This window comes from Eumetopias jubatus, unplaced genomic scaffold, assembly GCF_037043125.1.
Source record: "Eumetopias jubatus isolate StellerSeaLion01/CBP00866 unplaced genomic scaffold, mEumJub1_p1.0 scaffold_16, whole genome shotgun sequence".
Classification (NCBI taxonomy): domain Eukaryota; kingdom Metazoa; phylum Chordata; class Mammalia; order Carnivora; family Otariidae; genus Eumetopias; species Eumetopias jubatus.
The window spans coordinates 49,741,073-49,764,416 of NW_028274822.1; the positions used below are offsets into that span (position 1 = coordinate 49,741,073).

At 43.9% G+C, this 23,344-nt stretch overlaps 1 protein-coding gene across 4 annotated transcripts in view; it reads right to left on the reverse strand.

Annotated features, from left to right (window-relative positions):
* GREB1L (GREB1 like retinoic acid receptor coactivator) overlaps nt 1-23,344 on the reverse strand; it is a 136,413-nt gene continuing 113,069 nt past the window's right edge. For 3 of the 4 annotated variants that reach the window (XM_088019365.1, XM_028092524.2, XM_088019364.1), the window contains 12 exons: nt 21,788-22,362; nt 21,487-21,589; nt 18,869-19,024; nt 18,444-18,583; nt 16,064-16,225; nt 15,707-15,911; nt 7,366-7,531; nt 5,976-6,203; nt 4,903-5,044; nt 3,847-4,047; nt 1,465-1,603; nt 1-164 (listed from right to left, as the gene is read on the reverse strand). In XM_088019365.1, coding sequence (XP_087875491.1) covers nt 1-164; nt 1,465-1,603; nt 3,847-4,047; nt 4,903-5,044; nt 5,976-6,203; nt 7,366-7,531; nt 15,707-15,911; nt 16,064-16,225; nt 18,444-18,583; nt 18,869-19,024; nt 21,487-21,589; nt 21,788-22,362 — 2,381 coding nt within the window. Of the gene's footprint in view, nt 165-1,464; nt 1,604-3,846; nt 4,048-4,902; nt 5,045-5,975; nt 6,204-7,365; nt 7,532-15,706; nt 15,915-16,063; nt 16,226-18,443; nt 18,584-18,868; nt 19,025-21,486; nt 21,590-21,787; nt 22,363-23,344 lie in introns of all 4 variants that reach the window. The other variant, XM_088019363.1, reaches the window with a different exon arrangement.

A 23,344-nucleotide genomic window follows, 5' to 3' on the forward strand; every position in this document is an offset into this window, starting at 1 on the left:
TCATACGTGGCGGCCAGTAAGAAAGTAGAGGGGCTTGTCATCGCTGCTGTTTGCAGTTTGAAACTCGTCCCGGAGGCGGAACTGCCACTCATCCTCTAGCTCTAAGCGGACAATTGTTTGGCGTAAGGAGCTTCTGTCTTGGCAGATGACACACAGGGTAGCACCTTCAGAAGAAAGGCAGAAATGTGTCTTAGGCTCAGGGATTGAAATTATAAAGAACGCGCCATTTTTTTCTGATTATATCCTCTAAGCTGACACATCTGAGAAGCAACATAAAGGTAAGTGACCTATCACAATTGTTATAATTTTAATTTTTATTTGAGTACGTAGTCTTACAAATTCAAAAGTTGAAGAGTGTAAAGTGAAAAATCTCGCTTCCCCCATGGTAACCAATGGTAAAACCAATGTTCTGTGTTTCTAGTGCAGGGTTTCTCCACCTTAGCAACACTGGATCATTCTGTTACAGGGGAGCTGTTCTGTTCTTGCAGGATGGTTTAGTAGCATCCTTGGCTTCTACTCACTAGATGCCAGTAGCACCTTCCAGTGTGGCAACCTAAGATGTCTCCCGATATTGCTAAATGTCCCCTGGGAGGCAGCCCCCGCCTCACTGCTCCAGATGCATTTTTATGCATACATAAATACACAATATCATCTCTTCTTAAATTCTACATATGAGTAGAATCATACAGTATTTTGTCTTTCTCTGACTTATTTCACTTAGCATTATATACTCTCTAGGCCTATTCATGCTGCTGCAAATGGCAAGATCTCTTCTTTTTTATGGTGGAGTTAGTCCATTGTATACAGATACATCTTCCTTATTCATCTATGGTGGGACACTTGGGTTGCTTACATATACTGCCTATTTTAAATAATGCTGCAACAAACATTGGGGTGCACGTATCTTTTTGAATTAATGTTCTTGTTTTCTTTGGGTAAATACCCAGTACTCTTTAGTTTTTGAGGAAACTCTACACTGTTTTCCACAGTGGCCTTTGCACAATATTCTGAATCTTACTTTCTTCACTGACCTCGGAGGTCATCTTGTCATGATTATTTGTGATGCTTAATCTGCAGTTTGTTCTTAGGCAGATCTCTTTTGTATAGTGCATACCTGTTGAAGCAACTTTAGTTTCTATACCAGAATCACAACTCATTAACCTGATTTTTACTAAAATTAGATTTCTGCTTACATTGCATCATTCCTTTCTAAAATTAATAGTGGCAAAAACAAACTTAATGGGATCACATTTCTGGCCGTGTATCTGTAGTTTGTCCTGGTAGAACAACCACCTGATTCTATCCCCGCCCCAGTTAAGAAAATCGCGGCCCTGGTTTAAAAGCAAAGTGTTCAACTTACTGGCAAAAACGATTGTTAAAGTGCTTTTTTTATATGTTTCACCTCCCTGTTTTGTCTGGGGGAACAATGGCATTCACAAGCAAAAGACACTAAATTTGACTTACCTTTTAGAAACTTAAATTTCTTCAGAAGATCAGCACCTACAAAAGAGTCACAGAGGTACAAGAGAAGTCCACTGAAAAACACCCCTTCACAGCTGACATTGCTGGAGTGGGGTCTGGAGCTGACGTAGCATATGGCCACCTGGAATCATCAAGCAGACATAGCATGGGCATTTCAAAAAGCAAGTAAAACCATCTGTACTTTAGCTGAGTGAGCCAGTACCTTCCTCTTTAGCTGTTTCAGGGTAAGGTAAAGAAGGTAAATTTTTTTTACTGAAACTTAAATAGTCTGGTTATTTAAACTCTGTACCTCTTTTATTTAGTGTGCCAAGTTTTAACCTATTTAAATCTTCGTGTTTCTCTTAATGAAGGACGGTTGAGAGAACTAGTAGTAAGAAAACAGGCCTCTTCACCTAAACGTCTTTATAAAATGAAAAACTGCCTTCCACAAAAAGGCATACTTAGAAAAGATTAAATGTTTTGAGTAGAAATTTTTTATTCTCATTAATAAAGTAATCAGCTTTTAATTTAGATACACTTACATTTTCAATCAGGCAGAAGCTTCAAGCAATATATGATTTTACTGGGTGTAGAGCCCAGCATGGGGCTTGAACTCATGACCCTGAGATCAAGACCTGAGCTGAGCTCAAGAGTCCAACACCTAACTGACTGAACCACCCAGGTGCCCCCCAGCAGTGCATGATTTTTTTTTTTAAGATTATTTATTTATTTATTAGAGAACACAAGAAGGGAGAGTGGGAGGCAGAGGGAGAGGGAGAAGCAGACTGCCTGCTGAGCGGAGGGAGCCCGATGGTGGGCTTGAACCCAGGACCCGGGGACCATGACCTGAGCCCAAGGCAGATGACTAACCAACCCAGCCACCCAGGTGCCCCATAGTGCATGATTTTTAAGATTTAGTTCTATATGGCTTGCATGTACAGAATATAACTATACAGAAATTACAAGGAAGTAAGATAGTTGGGGAGATCTTGAGAACAGTGAAATGGTTTACTGCATGGATCTGACCACTTGGATCCATATAACTGGTTCCTCTGCTTAGTAGCTAGTAGGTGACCTTGAGCAGCTTCCTTCATTTTGCCATACCTCAGTTTCCTTGTCTGTAGAAGTAACAGTAGTACCTGTTTCATAGGACTTTTGTGGAATAAATACTGTAAACTGCTTAGTAGGTATTCAGTGAGTGTTAGCTGCTGTTAGACAACACAGTCTTACTGCTACTCACATCTAGAGCCCTGGACCCTGGGGTGGAGGAGTTTGGAGATATCATAAAAGCACTATTATACCTGATGGTTTTTAAGGTTCCTTCTACCTCAAATTCTACAGTTCATGGTCCAACCACAGTACAGATTACTGAAATTTCTTAAGAATGAGAATGTAAAGTGTTTATGCTATTTGAATTAAAAATCTGTTCCCAGGGGGCGCCTGGGTGGTTCAGTTGGTTAAGAATCTACCTTCAGCTCAGGTCATGATCCCGGGGTCCTGGGATCGAGTCCCGCATCGGGCTCCCTGCTCTCCCCCTGCTTGTGTTCCCTCTCTCTCAAATGAATAAATAAATCTTGAACAGTTGTATTTCAGTCTGAAGAGATTGTGTATGTCAGTACACACAGAGAAAAAAAAGCCAAAGAGGAAATCTAGTACACCAAAATGTTAACTTCCCATTGCAAATGATTTTTCCTTTATACCTTTTAATTTTTTAAAAAGTTCTTTACAAAGAGGATATTATGTTAATGAATAGAATAAAATATTTTTAAAACAATACTAATAATCATAGGGGAAAGCTTAGTGGTGGAAGCCCTTAAAGGTCCGAAGGCCATCAGTGGTCTAAAGGTGCAAGTGACAAATTTTTTAAAAAGCTAAAACTGATAGGGAATTTGAGACAAGAGAAAGAATGAAAAATAAGGAAACGAAAAGAAAGAAATCCAGGAATAGAAAGTGGTGACGTGACAGCTCTAAAGGTCTCCTGTGATCCCCTAAATTGTTCAGCAATCACTGAGCTCCTCTTCTGTCTAAACAGTGGCTAAGACACTGTGTGCCTCTGAAGAACTGTGTCTTGTGGAGAAACATCATCACGTGATTATAAGATGGTCCGATATATTGTAGGACAGCAAGCAACTGCTTCTGTCCAAGGTCATGGGTAGGCTTCTCAGTGGAACTGACCTCTGAGCTAAGCTTTGCGTATTCACTGGCTCACTGTGAAGAGCTGAAGTAGGTATGGGGAGGGACAATCGCCATCACATCTTGTGTGAGCCTTTGCAGTATGTCACAGGCTCCTTTTTTGTCTCCATTTAAGCTTTCAAATGGGAGCTAAAATGGGAAAGAAATGGATGGAAGTGGGTAAAAGCACAGTGCTAGCCCTCTTCCCTTTACCTCTGGTCCAATGTTAAGGTAGCAGTCAATGGCCAACACGGGACTCTTGAAGTTATGGATGGCTTTGGGGAAGAGTTTGTAGGAAGCGTGCTGAAGGAACTTCTCCAGGAGAAACTGCGCCGGGGCTGCCAGTAGTGTGTGTTCACTGTCGGGAGCACAGACATACTGAAGGGGCAAGATGGGTGCTAAGCTCTCTGACACCTGAAATCAGAGCCGAGATTATCATGGGAAATATGTCTGTCACTGGACGAAATGGGCAAGGAAAAACTGCATTGCATACTAACAGTCCCCAAATAAGAGCAGTATAAGAGTGGCAGATACTAGGCTCATATGTAAGTCTGTCATTCTTGGGTTCTGAAAAAGTTCTTTCCCCTTGGGAATAGGTTGGGTCTAACTTAACACACCGCAAAGGCAGGAGAAACGTAGGCTTCTCTGAAAGTTAGTGCATTTAGCAACATTGTGAGGGCCCACAGGAAGCCTTTCACAGTGCTGCTGGATGTGGACAGGTTAAATCCCATCCCACCAGATCCAAAAAATAAAAGCAAAGAGGTTTCTAAGCTCCATTGGGGAATTCATATGTTATAAATGATTAGATACCAGTAAATCTCTTCTAAGACATGGGTAGGTCCATAGATTTCACTCTCAAAAGTGTTGGTAATTCTTTCTTAAAAAAAAAAAAAAAAAATCTGGCAAAGGAACAGACAAGCATCTTAATTTACATTTCTCTTATGTATTAAAGAATGTAAAAATGTTAATTTTGCCAGTTTATGAAGATAGAATGTTAAGTTTGAAACTTAAGATTTGGTGGAATTGTTAAGCCTTAAGTCTAAAGAAAGGTAGATCTGTTGACTTTTCACATCTTCTGTTTTGCTCTGGATGAATCCTCAGTAAGGGGAATGAGACTGCAGTCTTGGCATTAAGAACTGACTCCCTTTGTTCTCTCACTTTCCAGTCAAGTGCCAAGTGCTTAATGCCAGTGGCTAATAACAAATAACAAGTATTAGTAAGAAATTGTTGTCTTAACTTTCAACGGTAGAATCAAGCTTGCAAACTTACCATGATCTTTGGTTTAATGATAAAGTCCCTTTGCCCTCCAACCTGAACGTGCTTCTTCATGAGACTGAAGTTATTAAAGCGGCAGATGAGCAGGCCACTACTGTTTGTTCTCAGATTAAAGTCAACATCTTCACAGAAATACCTAAATCATAATCACAAGGATAGGTCTCTGACTACCTGTCCATGTTCATCACACACAAATGCATCACAGCTGTAGGAGGCAGACTCAGAATCAGCCTTGCCTTCTTCTGGAGCTGGCCCTCTTACCATTGGCCTGTGAACCCCCTGAATTGCGCACTGCAGTCATTAAAAGGAGGAGAAAGTGAGATGGCTTTGGCCCCAGATACCCCAAGGGTCCTTGGGCATTCCTGAACTGAAACAGGACTGCACATATGTATTTTTGTGGGACATGAATGCAGAGGTGCTCCCAGTTTTAAAATCCTGGCTGCAAACAGGATGAAACATCTGCAAAATTTAAAACACAGACATGAAACAGCTCCAGCATATTCTAATAGCTACGGGGATGGGGACTGACATAAAGCGACTTTATGGTCCCTGACATGCCTCACTTGGCCATTTCGGATTTTCCAGGATGGGGATGTTATTTATTCAAGAGGCAAGGTCAGGGCTAGCCTGCTCATTCTCACCTGCTGGCTCTTCCCTGAAGAATCCAGATCTCTGGATTTTACTAACATTTAGGGAAAGGGATTAACTTCTGAGTTCTGAGGATGAAAGAGTTCAGCTTCAGTGGGTTATGGGTCCACACACTGATTTGTGTTGACATAATAGTTTTTGTCCCCATCTTAGTTCTTGTTGAATAATGGGATAGCTAAAATAGGTTTTTTAAGCATTTCATGTAATTTCTATGTTTTAAGGGTCTGGGTCAGTTTGAGGCATTCTATGAAGGTACACTTTGGGGCTTGTGATACCCCCTTTCCCTCCTTATCCATAAAAAAGAGATTATCAGTTTTTCAAAGACCAACTCAAGGGAATAGACACATTGTAGGGGTCAGAGTTGGACAGAAGCAATCAGTAGATGGCAGGATTACTTGCCTCCAGGAGGCCTGACTTACCTGTTGAAGTCGTACTGCACATTCTGAGTCAAGTCTATGTTAAGGAGAATGAAGTCATGCACATGGCACCTAGAAAATGGGGCTTTCAGGCTCTGAGAAGTCAGCTTGCTGCTCCATTTCTGTATGCCCAGGATTGCGTAGTGGATGATTTTTGGTGTTGCTTCAATATGCTGCAAGACACTCTTCAAGGACACATTCTTACTGGAAACTCCTGCTTCTATGGGCTGGCTGTGAAATGTAAAGTTGGTTTAAATAAGAGATCAATAAATATTACTGAAGGGGAGCCTGGGTGGCTCAGTTAGTTAAGGAACTGCCTTCGGCTCAGGTCATGATCCTGGAGTCCTGGGATCGAGTCCCGCATCGGACTCCCTGCTCAGCAGGGAGTCTGCTCCTCCCTCTGACTCCCCCCTCTCGTGCTCTATCTATCTCATTCTCTCTCTCAAAATAAATAAAATCTTTAAAAAAATAAAAATAAATATTACTGAGGAGAGGGTCATTTATGAAGGGCTAATGTTACTATACAGTATTAGTATCTGTAAAGGATATAACTAGCTGGTTTATATTAGCCTGGAGTAGAATGTCAAACCTAGTTTTCATGCTGCCTTTCACTGCTACCTTAAGGAAACTGCCTTTTGGGTGTGGGGCTTAACCATATTAAGGCAGAGAAAGAAATCCAGCCCATCTCAAAATGAATAATGAACAGGGAGTTACCAACGAGAGGGAGCCAGAGGTTAGAAGCACATAGGTATACCTCCCAGTGTGGTAATTACAGTATAACAAAGGAATATTTGAAAACGTAACTGGCTTCATATCCACAAGTGGAAACAGACACAATGTGTGAGCTGGAAAGGCTTAGAGGTCACCAGGAACTGTTTCAGTGGGGTGCTACTGATATTTTGGGACCATTTATTGCATAGGATTTCTCCAGGTTTAGCATTCCCTGGTCCTCATGGACCCCCTTCACCACTGTCCTGGTGGAGACAGTGGAAGGAGAACCACTGATTTTGGCTCAACCCTAATTTTACAAGTGATGGACTTGAGACAAAGAGATGAAATGACTTCCCTTTTCATCCAGGTAGTTACAAAGCAGAGCTGGGGTTAAAAAGCAGGTCTGATTCAGGAGCCAGTGGATTGTCTAAATCATAGCGCCTTTCCACAGACTTTATAGCAAACCAAAGCCATGATGCAGAAATAGTCCAGGAATGTAATGGCACACCGAATATCTAAATTTAAAAGAGAGTGCTAGTGAAGGTAGTCTCCTGGATCATTGCTTTGCTCTGGAAAGCTGCACCTCTCTCATTTACTTCCTTGCATAACTATAGCCAAGGAAAGGATCTTCTTCATAACATTAGGTCATACTCCCCTAGAACTGTTTGGCAAGTACTACTACCTGCTTTGATCCTGAACACTGTGAATGTTCCACAGAACACACGAGTCATCCATCACAACAATGAAAGGCCAGACACACTGGCGTTTAACTCCCAGTTCTTCCAGGCGGTTCCTCTCCAGTTCCAGATTGTGATAGGACAGCTCCTTAATGAGAAACCTGGCAGCACCTGGAAGGCAACATAACCACAGCTGTACAGCCTTCACTCAGGCTTGACCCAAACCCTGCAGACAGCTCACATTCTTCCACAGGCATGCCTGTTCACGTGGTGACCATGCAGGGTGGGAGGGTCAACCAAGTGTACAGAGCAGTGGTTCTCAAGTAAAAAGAATCAGTGAAGGAGTCTGTTTAAAAATGCTGATTCCTGGAGCCCATCACCAGAGATTCACTTTAGGTCTGATGAAGGGCCAGAAACCAGAGCAGTCTTTGATAATGCAGGTGATTCATGAGCTACACCTTGAGGGGTTCTGTTAGAATCCAGTTTCCCCGATGGGACAAAGGATACCACGTAGAGGAAACGCTAACTACTGGTTAGTTCCTTTTATAGCCCTAAGACGTGCTCTCAGTCTTAGAAGCAGCCACTTGCATGTCCTGCTCTAAGGAGTAGCCAGGGTTGCAGTAAGTGGGTATGCTGCTTCTGATGTATCCCCTGCTTTAGGAGATTGACAGCAATGTCTTCTTTGAAGAAGATTCTGGAAACTGGCATTTCCCTAGATGGGCTTTTTTGCAAGAGGTAGTATGGTATAGTAAAAGACTGGAGCCAAGCTGGCAACATTTAAATTCTGATTCCATCACTTCCTAGCTGTGTGACTGAAAAAGTTAACTCTCCCCTATGCCTTGGCTTCTCCACCTATAAGAAGACAGTGATAATGTCCACTTCACAGGATTGGTATGGTGCTCAGGACAGTGCCTGACATGTGGTAAGTACTCAAAGATTAAGATGATGATCATCAGATCCATCCCTGTTGTTGCAAATGGCAAGATTTCATTCTTTTTATGACTGAATAATATTCCAATGTGTATATATGCCACATCTTTATCTTTTTTCATCTATCAGTGGACACTTAGGTTGCTTCCATAATTTGGCTATTATAAATAGTGCTAACTCAAGTCAGAGAAACACAAGTACCATCTGATTTTACTCATAGGTGGAATTTAAGAAACAAAACAAATGAAGAAAAAAGACAAACCAGAAAAACAGACTAAACTATAGAGAACAAACAGATGGTTACAGGGAAGAGGGGTGGAGATTGGGTGAAATAGGTGAAGTGGACTAAGTACACTTGATGAGCACTGAGTAATATATGGAATTGTTGAATCACTATATTGTACACCTAAAACAAATATAACACCATGTTAATTACACTGGAATTAGAATTTAAAAAGATCATCACAGCCAAATTTTATGAATGGGACACCCGAAAATGAAACAAAATGTAGGTAATGAAAAGGCTAAAAAAAACTATTAAATCTATGGAGGAACCAGAAAAACAGTTTGAATAGATCAAGGGTACTACTAGAGATTTAGGAAAATCTACCTTCCAAGAGCATGTGTATAATACTTAGTATTCTCAGTGTAGTAAGGACCATATATGAAAAGCCCACAACTAACATTGTAATGATAAAAGACTGAAAGCTTTTCCTCTAGGATAAGAACAAGACAAGGATTGTTCCATTGTACCATTACCACTTCTATTTAACACAGTACTGGAAATCTTAGCCAGAGTGATTAGGCAAGAAAAAGAAATAGAAGGCATTCAGGTTGGAAAAGAAGAAGTAAAATTACCTGTTTGTAGGCAACATGACCTTATATGTAGAAAACCATAAAGATTCCACACACACATACAAACCGTTAGAAATAATAAAAGTGAATTAAGCAAAGTTGTAGATACAAAACTAAAAAATCAGTTGTGTCTCTATACGCTAACAATAAAAGGGAAATTAAGAAAACAATTCCACTTACAGTGGCATCAAAAAGAATAAAATACTTAAGAATAAATGTTTAACCAAGCATGTGAAAGACCTGTACATGAAAAAGTACAAAACACTGCTGAAAGATGACACAGGTAAATGGAACAACATCCGTGTTCATGGACGGGAACATGAATGTTCCAGACACATCCATGTTGAGATGTCAATATTACCCAAAGTATCTACAGATTTAATGCAATCCTGATCAAAATCTTAATGGTTTGTGTGTGTGCAGGAAAAAAAAAATCCATCCTTAAGTTCATGTGGAATCTTAAGGGACCCTCAATAGCCAAAACAGCCTTGAAAAAGAACAAAATTGGGGGCGCCTGGGTGGCTCAGTTGGTTAAGCGACTGCCTTCAGCTCAGGTCATGATCCTGGAGTCCCGGGATCGAGCCCCGCATTGGGCTCCCTGCTCAGCGGGAAGTCTGCTTCTCCCTTTGACAATCGTCCCACCCCATGCTCTCTGTCTCATTCTCTCTCTCAAAATCTTTAAAAAAAAAAAAAAAAAAAAAAGGAGGTCTCACAGTTGGCTGATTTCAAAACAGTATAAAACGACAGTAATCAAAACAATGTGGTAGTGGCATAAAGACAGACAAATAGGCCAATAGGATGAAGAATACAGAGCCCAGCAGTATGCTCTTGTGCTTTTGGCCCAGCCCTAAGGGCCAGTATGGTCAAATGATTTTTGACAAAGGTGCCAAGACTATTCAATGGGAAAAGGACAGTTTCTTCAACAGATGGTATTAGAAAAACCGATATTCACATGCAAAAGAATGAAGTTGGACCTTTACCTTACACTGTAAAACTAAAATGGATCAAAGATCTAAATGCAAGAGCTAAAACTATAAAACTCAGGAAAAAACAGGTGAAAAGCTTGCTGTTGTATGCAGTAATGATTTGTTGGATATGACACCAAAAGCACAGCCAACAGAAGAAAAAGAGATAAATTGGACTGCATCAAAATTTAAAATTTCTCTGCACCCATAACGAGCAAGGAAATTGAAGCAGTCATCAAAAATCTCCCAACAAACAAAAGCCCAGGACCAGATGGCTTCCCAGGGGAATTCTACCAAACATTAAAGAAGAAATAATACCTATTCTTCTGAAGCCGTTTCAAAAAGTAGAAATGGAAAGAAAACTTCTAAACTCATTTTATGAGGTCAGTATTACCTTGATCCCCAAACCAGACAAAGACCCCACCAAAAAGGAGAATTATAGACCAATATCCCTGATGACCATACATGCAAAAATTCTCACCAAAATACTAGCCAATATGATCCAACAGTACATTAAAAGGATTATTCACCACGACCAAGTGGAATTTATTCGTGGGCTACAAGGGTGGTTCAACATCCGCAAATCAATGTGACACACTACATAAAAGAAAGGACAAGAACCATATGATCCTCTCAAAAGATGCAGAAAAAGCATGACAAAGTATAGCATCCTTTCTTACTCGTCACAGTGTAGGGATAGAGGGTACATACCTCAATATCATTAAAGCCATATATGAAAAGCTCACAGCAAATACTCTCAATGGGGAAAAGCAGAGCTCCTCCCCCCAGGATCAGGAACACAGCAGGGATGTCCACTATCACCACTGCTATTCAACATAGTACTAGCAGTCCAGCAATCAGACAACAAAAAAAGATATTCCAATTGTCAAAGAAGTCAAACTCTCACTCCTTGCAGATGACATGATACTCTATGTGGAAAACCCAAGATACTCCACCCCAAAATTGCTAGAGCTCGTACAGGAATTCAGCAAAGTGGCAGGATATAAAATCAATGCACAGAAATCAGTTGCATTCCTATACACTAACAAGGAAACAGAAGAAAGAAGTTAAGGAGTAGATCCCATTTATAATTGCACCCAAAACCCTAAGATAACTAGGAATAAACCTAACCAAAGAGACAAAGGATCTGTACTCAAAAAACTACAGAACATTCATGAAAGAAACTGAGGAAGACACAAAGAAATGGAAAAATGTTCCATGCTCATGGATTGGAAGAGCAAACTGGTTTTTTTTTTTTTTTTGGTTTTTTTTTTACTGAGGAAGACACAAAGAAATGGAAAAATGTTCCATGCCCATGGATTGGAAGAGCAAACATTGTGGTTTTTTTGGTTTTGTTTTTTAAGATTTTGTTTACTTATTTGACAAACAGCGAGAGAAGGAACGCAAGCAGGGGGAGAGGGAGAAGCAGGCTTCCCATTGAGCAGGGACCCCGATGTGGGGCTCGATCCCAGGACCCTGGGATCATGACCTGAGCGGAAGGCAGACGCTTAACGACTGAGCCACCCAGGAGCCCCTAAAGAGCAAACATTGTTAAAATGTCTATGCTACCTAGAGCAATCTACACATTCAAAGTAATCCCATCAAAATACCATCAACTTTTTTCAGAGCTGGAACAAATAATCCTAAAATTTGTATGGAACCAGAAAAAGACCCCAAATCGCTAAAGGAGTGTTGAAATAGAAAACCAAAGTTGGTGACATCACAGTCTTAGACTTCAAGCTCTATTATAAAGCTGTAATCATCAAGACAGTATGGTACTGGCACAAAAACTGGCACATAGATCAATGGAACAGAATAGCCCAGAAATGGACCCTCAACTCTATGGTCAACTAATCTTTGACAAAGCAGGAAAGAATATCTCATGGAAAAAAGTCTCTTTGACAAATGGTGTTGGGAAAATTGGACAGCCACATGCAGAAGAATGAAACTGGACCATTTCCTTATACCACACACAAAACTAAACTCAAAATGGATGAAAGACCTAAATGTGAGACAGAAATCCATCAAAATCCTTGAGAACACAGGCAGCAACCTGTTCGACCTCGAACTTCCTGCTAGACATGTCTCCGAAGGCAAGGGAAGCAAGGGCAAAACTGAACTATTGGGACTTCATCAAGATAAGCTTTTGAACAGCAGTCGACAAACAGCTGACAGAATGGGAGAAGATATTTGTAAATGTCTCATCAGATAAAGAGCTAGTATCCAGAGTCTATAAAGAACTTATCAAACTCAACACCCAAAGAATCCAATCACTAAACGGGCAGAAGATATGAACACACATTTCTCCAAAGAAGACATCCAAATGGCTAACAGACACATGGAAAAATGCTCCATGTCACTCGGCATCAGGGAAATACAAATCAAAACTACAATGCGATACCACCTCACACCTGTCAGAATGGCAAAAATTAACAAGTCAGGAAATGACATGTTGGTGAGGATGCAGAGAAGGGCGAACCCTCCTCCCACTGTTGGTGGGAATGCAAGCTCGTGCAGCCACTCTGGAAAACAATACGGAGGTTCCTCTCAAAGTGGAAAGTAGAGTTACCGTATGACCCAGCAATTGCACTACTGGGTATTTACCCCAAAGATACAAATGTAGTGATCTGAAGGGGCACCTGCACCCCAATGTTTATAGCAGCAATGTTCACAATAGCCAAACTATGGAAAGAGCCCAGATGTCCATTGACAGATGAATGTGTGTATACACACACACACACACGCATGCACAGGAATATTACATCAAAAAAGTGAAATCTTGCTATTTGCAATGACATGGATGGAGCTAGAGGGTATTACGTTAAGCGAAATAAGTCGATCAGAGAAAAAATTATATGATCTCACTGATACGTGGAATTTAAGAAAACAGGATCATAGGGGAATAGAGGAAAAACTAAAACAAAATGAAATCAGAGAGGGAGACAAACCATAAGAGACTCAATCATAGGAAACAAACTGAGGGTTGCTGGGGGGGGGCGGTGGAGGGATGAGATAACTGGATGATGGGCATTAAGGAGGGCATGTGATGTAATGAGCACTGGGTATTATATAAGACTTCTGAATCATAGGCCTGTACCTCTGAAACCAATAATACACTATATGTTAGTTGAATTTAAGTAAAAGTTTTAAAAAAGAAATGAATATACAATAAAGATTCAAAGATCTAAAAAGATAAAAATAAAATTTCTGTACAAAGGATATAAACAGTGAAAAGCAACCCATGAAATGGGAGAAAACATTTACAAATCATTAGTCGTGGTTAACATCTAGAATATATAAAGAACTCCTACAAGTCAACAACAAAAAAATTTAATTAAAAAATAGGGAAAAGACTTGATTGTCCAAAGTAAATATACAAGTGGCCAAGAAGCACGTGACAAGATGTTCAACATCACTAATCATTAGGGAAATGCAAATCAAATCACAGTAAGATAGCATCTCCTATTAGGATGGCTATCATAAAAAACAAAAGACAAAAATCAGGAAATATTTATTGCTGAGGATATGAAGAAACGTTTTGCACTGTTGGTAGGAATGTAAAATGGTATAGCCATTATGGAAAGCAGTAGGTCAATTCCTCAAAAAATTAAAAACAATTACCATATGATTCAGCAATTCCAGTTCTGAGTATATAATCAAAAGAATTGAAATCAGGGTTCCTAAAGAGATACTTGTAAGTCTTATGTTCATAGCATTATTCACAAGTGTCCCATCAGTGGATGAATGGATAAAGAAAATGTGTATACACACAATGGTGTATACTCAGTCTTAAAAAGGAAGGAAATTCTGACACATGCACAATGTAGATGAATCTTAACATTTTGCTGAGTGAAATAAGCCAGACACAAAAGAACAAATATTGTATGATCAAGCTTACATGAGGTACCTAAAGTAGTCAAATTCACAGAGATAAAGTAGAATGGTAGTTGTCAAGGAAAGGGCGAAATAAGGAGTTAACAATGGTATGGAGTTTCAGTTTTGCAAGATGAGAGTTCTGGGAGATTAGTTGCAAAACGTGAATATACTGATTGCTACTGAACTGAACCCTTAAAAATGACTAAGATGGTAAATTTTATGTTTTTTTCCCAAATAAAAAATTAAAAATGATTTGCATGTATTTCATTTGTATATGTTAGTTTCTCCTCAAATTGTTGCAAAAAACAGCAAAACTGGCACTAAACAAATTCAGTCAGATCTGGGATGAGGAAATTCACCTAAACATCGGTAAGGCACAGAATTTGAGGATCACATTCATACGGAGAAATATGAGGTTTTGGAGAGGACAGAGAACCAGAAATATGTAAAAGCCTTAATCCACTTGATATAAAGTTATAAACATGGAAAAATCCTATTCAAAACTACTTTTTGAAAATATTTAAATCCCTTTTTAAGGCTAAGGTTTTTTTTTTTTTAAAGAGCATGTGATTTTTTTTTTAAAGATTTTATTTATTTCAGAGAGAGAATGAGAGACAGAAAGCACGAGAGGGAAGAAGGTCAGAGGGAGAAGTAGACTCCCTGCTGAGCAGGAAGCCTGATGTGGGACTCGATCCCGGGACTCCAGGATCATGACCTGAGTCGAAGGCAGTCGCTTAACCAACTGAGCCACCCAGGCGCCCTTAAGGCTAAGGTTTAAGGACATGAAAAGGAATGGAAGGGAGAACAGTAAGAGAAGAGACAGGAAGGGAGAGAGATGGACAGATCAGCAGGCGGGGGGCGGGGGGGGGGGTGGGGGGGGCGGGCGCGCTGTGTTGGGTGTGGAGATGAGGGAAGATGAGACCCTGGAGAGAAGGATGGAGATTTAGAGAAACTACTCAGGTCTCATCTGCATTCGCTGTTTCTGGGCTGGATGTTCCTACTTCCCTCTAACATGTCAATTAGCAGCTGTTCATCTTCAGCCCTCAGAGACTGCATAGAGTCAGACACCCATAGGAGCAGATGGGGAAATGGTTAAGAACTACGATGCAGGAAGTGACCAGACACAGCTCTGAATCCAAATGGAGGTCTTCTGCCTCTCACAGCTCTGTCACACGCTCAGATAACCATGTGCCCCTTTGATGACTCAGCCCATTGCTCTTAAACTCTGGGGGAAAGCGGGAAAGACTTTGTCCAGATGCTTTTAAGATGACTGCCGTAGGCAGTAATGATGCTTCCAATCTCCTGTTGTACAGAACCCCTCTTAGAACTTGCCACGTGCCTTTAAAATGATTAACAATGACTCGGGAACACCTCCAGATCCCTCCCGACCACAGTGAACTACTACCTCCCCTTCTCCTCACTGTTCCATTCCTGCAGCAGCAGGCCCAGCCCCGGAACATCAGCAGCTGAGGTTGGGAAGAATCCAAAACCCTTCCTGGGACGCTCAATCTACCAGTGGCTTCTTTAGTCACTAGCCCTCGGAAGTTAAAAGTTCTGCACAACTGCAGATAAAGGGAATGGAAAACTCAAGAATCAAAAGTCCTTTGGTCAGGAGGAAAGGACTCTTTGGAGAGGCAGGGGAACCTCTGAAAGTCTCATGTCCGGGGAATGGAGCTCACTTGACCTTTCAGCCCTTCTCTGTGACCCAGGGGCCCCTTACCCACGCCTGCGTTATTGAACATCCCAGGGAGCACCAGCATGATGTGGTTGGGCCAGTACTTGCGGTACAGCGGCATCTCGTATTCTTTGACCACCAGAAGATGCAGGTGGCTGATGCCCTCCATGGCGTGAAAGAGGTTTAGGAGTCCATGCTCATGGCGACCACTGGAAGGAGTGAAAATAGGGCTCTTGACTGCATTCAAATTCTGCTGAAAGGGAAGAAAAAAAAAAGAGAAAAGAACCAGAGACCAAAAAGGGAAATTAAAACCCTTAGATTTAGGAAGTTTGGAGAACCCAATCTAGTATGTCGGGCCTGTCTGTCTGAAATCAGTGTTCGCATCCAGACACTGCCACCCACCTTGTCAGAAACCAGGGGCAGCCGCATACTCTCCAGGTGTTTGCCCTGCTTGCTGAAGACAAAATGACTCTCTTTGGATTTGGGAATGATGAAATAGAGCTGCACCTCTTCTCCCAGCATAGAGGAAGAGAACGTGAATGCGTGAAGGGTGGAGTCGGACATCTGTGTTTGTATAGAAGAGAGGAAAAGGACGTAAGCTCATGGTTTGCAAACTTCTAGACCACTCGTTAAGGTTGTTTTCAAGAGAGGCAAACTAACCTGAACTTCTAGAGGCCACCAGATCTGGCTGTGCCTGCAACATTGGAAGAGTTGGAAACGCAAATGCTTCATCTTTTAGTCGCTACCACTGACATGAGAGCCAAGCATCTTGCCTCTACACAGCCTCTCTGAGGATGGAGAATTTTCTGTTGCCTGGCACGGTCTTTGAATTCCTCATGTTCTTAGAGCCACTACCACTCAGACTTATGCAGAGGTTAAATATCCCTGTGGGATGTCCTGCTCTCTGAACATTTTCAAAGGTGCCCAGTTTTAGGGGGAAAATCACTTCCATCTATGTGGATCAAGCTAAATGAATATCATTTTGCTAAGTAAAACATTAGGGCTAACATTAAAATGCATCTGTGGCCCCATCTTTCCTAGCTACAGTAGAAGCTGAAGAAATTTGAACACTTAGCCTAGAACTCTGGCTTCCAGGAAAAGACCATTTGACTAATTGAAGGCAAATATAAAACTAATTTATTTTTTAAACTGCCAGAAAGTTGGGGCACCTGGCTGGCTCAGTCGGTAGAGCATGTGACTCTTGATTTCAGGGGCCAGGATTTCAGGTCCCATGTTGGGCACGGAGCTTAAAAAATAAAAACTAATTTTTGCTACAAAGTTCAAATGCTCAGGGCGCCTCAGTGGCTCAGTCGGTTAAATATCCGACTTTTGGTTTTGGCTCAGGTCGTGATCTCAGGGTTGTGGGTTCGAGCCCCACTGTGGGCTCTGCGCTCAGCAGAGTCTGCTTGGGATTCTGTCTCACCCTCTCCCGTTGCCCCTTTCCCCTCTGAAAATAAATAAATACATATTTAAAAAAATACTAAAGTCCACATGCTCTATCAGTAACCCAGCTCAGTGAATAATTACATAAAGGTCTTTAGGTGCTTTACAACACAGCACTGGGCTTCATGAAAGGGTAGCATCAATTTTCCGCAGCAGCTAGAAATCAGGTAGATTTCCCAAAAGTTTTAACCTAAATATTATGTTACATAGGAAAATAGTATTGTAATTCTTCCCTTAAATTCTAGTTCATTTTGCTTCACAAGTGTGGGAATATACTACTTAGTGAATACTACAATCATAGAAACTAACTATATAAACAGGATTTTTAATAAGTTTTCTAAAAGCTTATGATTTATAAACCGGAGACTTGAATCTTCTATATTCTGTAAAGCATTGTGAGTGGATTACAAACTAGCCCACCAAAAGTTTTCAAGAACACCAAGAAAACAAATGGGGCATAAAAGATAACTTGTATTAGAAGAGCAGAGTGACCAATCCAGTTTTTCAGTATATCCCTTCTGGCACCTTGTGGGAAAAGGGTGAAGACATGGTCCTCCAGAGCGGAAGCAAGTTTGGGGGAAGTCCCATCAGCATGTCCTACAGGAAGGAAGAGTTGTTCTAGGTGTTCAGAACTAAGTCATAAAAATCAAGAAGGTAAAGTGGGAGAAAGCAACATAGAACTTATCCCCCACATGGGCTCTGGACTGCTGTCATTTGCTGCCTTTCCCACCTTTTGTGTTTACAGATGCTCTGGCCAAAAAGCAGCCAAAGACTATGGGGTATTGGCTCACCTTCTGTGTTTCTACCTCTCACTTCTCTCTAAATAAAAGATAAATATTGACCCCTCCATATGCCTAGTGATCAAGACCACCCCACACTGGAGTAAGAATATGACTCGGTCCGTGCCGATCAGCAGACTTGTTCACAGCTCAAAGGGCACCCCGTGGACTTGTTAGATAAGAGCACCATTTTTGTCAACAACCCAAAGTGGGAAAAAGGCCCACCTTTTTCCACCATATATTTCACCAAATATACCATACTATCTCATTTTTTCAGGATCACAGATAACAGCTAACCTAAACACGGCACATGGAACCATTTTGATAAAGTGACTTCAGAGGCTAAAACTCAAGTTTCTTTCTTTCCCTTCTCCTCCCACTGCCCACAATCCTAATAAGCTCAAAGTAATTAATTGCTTCCCACATTCTGCTCACAAATGTGCAGCTCCATCTCGTAAATCAGGTGTCCTCTGTCTAGGGCCCGAAACTGGGAGCCTTCTTTTTCAGTCCTGACACACAAGATCCTTGTTGGGCGACAGGCAAGGACAAGGGGGCCACACCTGGGAGGCAGAAGTGAAGTCCATGTACTGGTGGCATTGCTCGCAGTGGTGGAAGGTGTTGTAGGCCGCGTACTTGGTCAGCATCATGGACACGGTTCCTCGCTTCCTGGGCTCCTCGGCTTTGGCATCCTTTATTGCTTCTGCATATCAAGGGGCAAAAAAACCTTGCCATGATGTGCATGGAGCCCCTACTCCTGGGAAGAAAGTCCCCCATTCCCTGAAAGGCCTCTTCCAAGGATTCTATAATTTATGCCCAGAGAGTCAGGTATGAAAAGTAAAAGGTGATCAATACATGTGTAAGAGAAGGGAAAAGCAGGAGAATTCCTTTAAACTGCTCTCAATGATTAAACTGCCCCAGGCCTCCTGCCTTGGTTTAGGTGCCCCTTGACCTGCAGAGGGGTCCGCCTAGCTCTGCTGGCACTGACCTTGTTTGACCCCTGCCAGCTTCTCTGTATATACCAGGCTCATCAAGCTGTACTTGGGATCGTGCACACTGACGTCAAAGGGCATTTTACGGAAGCTCTCAATGTCAGGCCAGGGCTCGCCCTCCAACTGGCTGACTTCACGGCTTTCACTGTGATCTAGGACAAGAAGAAAGAAAGTGTGCAGAGCAGCCAGACTGACCAGCCTCCCAACCTCCCTCCCAAGGGTCAGGGACGAGAGGTTTTAGGAAACATGACTCCCAGATGGGTGGACAAAGGCATTTCTGAAAAATGATCTCCCATGTCCCAGGATGATTCCTTCAGGCCCATGCCGGGAGAGACTCATGCCCTCACTGGTCCCGGCATGAACCTCTACAGATCTGGTTCACCAACAACCACTTCCAGGAGATCAACTAGTCTCCCATCCCAGCTCCCCAAATTGTCTGAAAAGCTTGTTTAATTTTAGGTGATCTAAATTCTCACCGTTTTCATTGTGGGGTTTAAAATATGGACCAAGAGATTTTAGGGATGCACTGAGCAAGATTCCCAGTGTCTGCTGCATAGGAGAATCACCTGGGAGCTTGTAAAAGAAATCCCTGTACTTAGGTCACTACCCCCACAATCGCCCTTAGTCCCCAGACACCTGTCACGGCAATTAAAGCTGCTTAGGTGGCTCCAATATGCCGTCAAGTTTGAGAGCTAGTAGCCCCGGGCTTGAATGCAGACTGCTCCTTCCTACTGCACAGTGACAGCCACCGCCCTCAGCTCGCAGGGAGCCGCGTTATTGTAAGAATTCCAGACAGTGTGCTGGAAATGCTCAGACATGGTAGGCGCAGGGAGGGTAACCAATAGAGGATATTTATTGTTACTATTGATAAAATTCATAAGATTCAAAAGCTTAAGATAACTTTCAAAGGGAGAAAGAGAAAAGCTTAAAAAAAAAAACCTAAAGACTACAAGTACAGTTATTATTTTTTTAACACAGTATCGTTTATGTTTGGGCGCCTGGGTGGCTCAGTCATTGGGCGTCTGCCGTCGGCTCAGGTCATGATCTCAGGGTCCTGGGATCGAGCCCCGCATCGGGCTCCCTGCTCAGCGGGAAGCCTGCTTCTCCCTCTCCCACTCCCCCTGCTTGTGTTCCCTCTCTCTCTGTGTCTCTCTCTGTTAAATAAACAAATCTTTAAAAAATAAATAAAACCCAAAGCTTATTCTAGTTTTTTTTTTTTTTTTTTAATACCACCGTGGCTCTCCAGAGCACCATCGCATTCACCTGCACTAAAATGAGGTAGAAGGAATAAAGCCAAGCTAACAGCACAAAGGCCCGGTTTGCTGGTCACACCAGCTGTGGTAGATTCTCTCACAGCTCATCACACAGATTAAAGCCCAAGAACAGTGTAGCCAGATCTGAGGAGAAAATTAAAGGCGTCGTTGTCTTGTGGAGCCCAGGGACTTTGTGAGAAGGTTGGCGAGATGACAGGTCCCTCTTTCCTTCTCTGTATGGTTCTGCCTTTGCCCTCTTGGTCCCAGCCCCCTCCAGGCGGCCCTGAGTGTTTTGAGGCCAACTTGGAGCTCTCAGTCCCCTCTGTGGTGGGCCTGGGGTCTGGTGCAGCTCAGGTGGGGACACAAACAAGGAGAGGCGGGTGGGAAGATGGGATTGTGTGTGTGTCTGCAATCATGAAGGAGTGGAAATAGGGCCGAAAGTGATAATACAATGATTAAATACGGCTGATTTTGCCTAGTCTTGCTCTGGACTGAACTAGTCCCTTGGGCTTGTCACAGAACAAGTCCAACTATTTAGGACAAGCAGCAAGTGGGGTGAGATCTGAGGGCCAATCTGACAGAAGATGCCAAGGCCTTTCCCTTTTCCAGACTCATCTCTGAGGGGCTTGGAAGAACTTCTACCTGATGACTTCTACTGTCCATGCCCCCCTCCCCGCCCCCCTTCCAGTACAGGTCACTGCTCCAAGATGTGAAGCCACGGTATGGAGGCCACACTGACCCTAGCTACAGAGCTAATGCTGGCTGATCCTGCTTACGCTCACTTTCTGGCTCTGCTGGCCAGGCTCCCTGCCCGTGGGAGCCTCAGGTGACAGCTGATGGGGAAGGGCTGAGAAGGGGCTACAGGAGGAAGATGGGAGATAATCTTTTTGAAAACCAGCCCCCACAGCCCTGTCAAGCACTAGCTCCTGCATCTTTCTGCAAACGTGAAGGGGTTTGTTAATGGCACTAGGTTTTGGTTCTGCACAAAGTTTTAATTAGAGTTATCCATATACCTTCTCTCCGAGCCTGTTGTTAAAGCAGAAGTAACCAGCGAATATCGGACCCTGAGCAGAACACTGCAAGTGAATTTTACACCCATAGAAGCAACTAATCCACCTACGAGGGCTTTATAAAATGCCTCTCTGCCCTGCCTCCCGGGGGACGTTAAGAAGGGGAGGCCAGAAGTGGAAGACTCCACCGCAACTTAAAGAGCTAAAAAGTGGCCACATTGTCCGCACAACCGTTTGCTCGCACGGCGCTCCTGGCCTCCCGATAACCCTGCACATTCGGCACCGGGACAGCCCGCAAGCGGACTTGGGTGTCAGTGTCTTGTGTCTCGGCCCACGACCCGCGCAACTCACCCGCGTTGATCTCTCCCTCATCATACACATCCACCTCCAGGAGCCTGATGAGCATGCGGAAGAGGATCCTAAGGAACTGTAAATAGGAGCCGGTCTTTCCCACCTGATGGAAATATTTTTAATTGGGGAGGGGGGAAGGGAAGAGAGGGAAGGAGAAGAGAGACGAGATTTCACACCTGGGCTCTTGGATCGCTCCTGCCCCTGAGAGGCCAGAGCGAGGACCTCATCGCTCTGGGTCAACCCCCACACCACCTCGCGCGGCTCCCCCGCTGCCTTCCTTCTTGGGGACCACGGGTCCTACCTGAGGGGGGCCGGTCAGCAGCAGCCGCCGGGGGTGGCAGGTGCGGGCTCCCGAGGCGGGGTCCGGCTGGTTGCTGAAGTCGGCGTGGTGCTGCCGAGCCGAGGTCCACTGCCGGTAGTAGAGGGACTGCTCCTCGCTGCTCATGTCCTTGTGCAGGAGCGGCCGCAGGGAGCTCACCCAGGCCACGTCGGCGTGCGGCAGCAGCGAGGAGGACGCGGGCGGCTTGCCTCCCCGCTGCGAGCCCAGCAGGCTGTAGGCTGCCTTCGATAAGATCACGATCGGGGGTAGGGCGGCGTGCAGGCCCCTGCAGCCCTGGGGCGGCTGCCCCGGCCACGAGAGGGCCCGGGGGCCCGAGGATGAGGACGACGACGGCTTGGAGGTGGTGCTGCTGGCCATCTGGGGGCCCAGGGAGTCGCACTCCTGCTTCAGGGTCTCCCCAGCTCCCGTTGTGCCCGTGGAGACCCCTTCATCCAGCCCCATGCTGTTGGCCGGGCTCTGGAAGCTGGGGGTCAGGGACAGTTTCTGGGACTTGTCGGCCGTGCTGGAAGAGCTCACCCCGTTCTCCATGATGGAGCCTGGAAGAAGACGGACGTATCCATCAGCAGGGCTCGGCCGTTTACTGCCCGGTTCCCTCCCTGCATGCCGGCCAGGCTAGACCGCCTTCCTCCGGGAGGGCTGTGGCCTCTCCAGTCCCAGACGCTGCTTCCTCTGCTGGCTTCCTTGGCCCCAGGGTGCTCAGGGCGCTCTGGGGGTAACTATACCTCGAGCTCCTTTTCTAAATCCTACCCCCATCTTTGTAAATGGTGTAACTTTATTAAACTCTCCTCGGTGACCTCATTTGAATATGCCACCTGATTCATCCCAGGACCCTGACCAATACAGGCTCCATGTTCAAGTTCTGCTCCAGGGCACTTGCCACCTCCTGGGGTCCAAGGGTCTCACGCTTCTGGTTGTGGAGAAGTTCCCAGGGAGGTAGCCACTTCCCATGGATGCCCAAACCAGCGTGGGGAATGTCTCCATGTGACAGAGGATGTAAGGCACAATCTACACTCAATGAGGTCTTGCTTTCATCCAGAGATCTCTGTGCATTTGGCCAATTCACTTCAAATACGTTTTCCCCTCTGATGGGTCAGCCACTCTTTCATTTGTGGACAAACCAAAAGTTCATACGTTCAGGACGGAAGGCCCTCTCTGAGCTCACACTGATGCTCGAAGGCATGTAGGTCAAATCCCAACCTCAGGAGGTCCCAGAGGGGCAGCCAGTAACTGGAGGTTGCTGCAACTAAGTCACTCCACTTGCTCATCTGACTTTTTGTGTCCTTCCATCTTGCATGAGAGCCTGCTTTTCCCCTCACAGCCCTGGCCTTTAAAGCCTGCACACTTTCGGCAGTGAACTTCCCCAAGGACCCTCAGAGTCAGCCCATGGCTGAGGGACGTGTGCTCAGTGGTGGGAGCACAGGCAGGCCAGGTTGTCCCTGGAGGGAGGGAAACTAAGCAGCAGAAGGCAAGCCATGACCTTTGTGCCAGTTAATCGGAGCAAGGACAAGACTATGTGAG